The 891-nt window shown below is 42.8% G+C and overlaps 1 protein-coding gene across 1 annotated transcript; it reads right to left on the bottom strand.

The window, feature by feature from the left end:
• Positions 1-53: 53 nt before the first annotated feature.
• LOC108622747 (protein FAM135A-like) lies at positions 54-885 on the bottom strand. The gene is made up of 2 exons (XM_018020826.2): positions 594-885; positions 54-433 (listed from the first exon to the last, which is right to left on the bottom strand). The coding sequence occupies exons 1-2, from the start codon at positions 883-885 to the stop codon at positions 54-56; spliced, it is 672 nt and encodes a 223-aa protein (XP_017876315.2).
• Between the last annotated feature and the right edge of the window lie 6 nt (positions 886-891).

Here is an 891-nt window from a genome sequence, read left to right as displayed (position 1 = left end):
AAATCATGTTTCGTTTCCTTGGAGGATATAAAGTATGTCACATTAGATTTAGTTTAAAGCAGATATGTTCTTTTGTCACAGAAAATAGAACTCTTTTGATCAGAAGAACGCGGGGGGTTGGGACGGACGTCTTCGGTATTTTGCTGCTTATTCGAGAGGATCGTATCACCGGAGGTAAATGAAAAATAAATGACCATTCGATTACCTTGATCGGTCGAATCTCGTACGGCGGCTTTGCAGAGCTCTATACGAGCGGAATGGAGTGGCACGTATCGATCCTGCGCGCTGCCGCACAGGAGGACGTGTTTGAACTTCTCGAGATTGCTCTTCTGGCTTAGCCGAAACATGAACGACCGCCTGACGTCCGGCGCATCCTTCATCGCCAGTTGCAGCAACGACCCGGATTTCTTCACCTTTTGTATGAACCACATGCCTAAACGAAATTCAGTCTCGTATAAAATTGTAAATTAATCCAAAGAATTGTTATAAAAAAACTACGAAGTAGAGATTGTACTCATTTTTATTGTTGCAATGCTTTCTATTTTATGCTGTGTCATGTGATTAATGATCGTAAAAATTTTCTTAAAACATACCTGCATTAACTAATCCGCTGGTATTGTACAGTGTGCCTAAGTGCGGTCCGCTAAGACTTAGAAATGTGTGTAAACGTGGAAGAAGCGGTCGTAGCTCGGGTCGTGTCAGAGCGCTCCTTATGATGATGGTCCCTAAAGAATGTCCGATAAAACTGACTTTGGTCGGAATCAAGTCCGACTTGTCGATGTGATGGAGAATCTCGGCTACCAATCGATCGGTCATCGTGTCGAAGTCCGAAACTGTGTCACGCTGCCGATTAGAACGAAAAATATTTCCAAATGTTTTATTCATTGTCAT

This window comes from Ceratina calcarata, unplaced genomic scaffold, assembly GCF_001652005.2.
Source record: "Ceratina calcarata isolate Rehan_Ccalc_2016 unplaced genomic scaffold, ASM165200v1 scaffold2361, whole genome shotgun sequence".
NCBI classification, from domain to species: domain Eukaryota; kingdom Metazoa; phylum Arthropoda; class Insecta; order Hymenoptera; family Apidae; genus Ceratina; species Ceratina calcarata.
The sequence above is the reverse complement of the archived record's forward strand: the minus strand, read 5'-3'. Positions and strand labels throughout refer to the sequence as shown.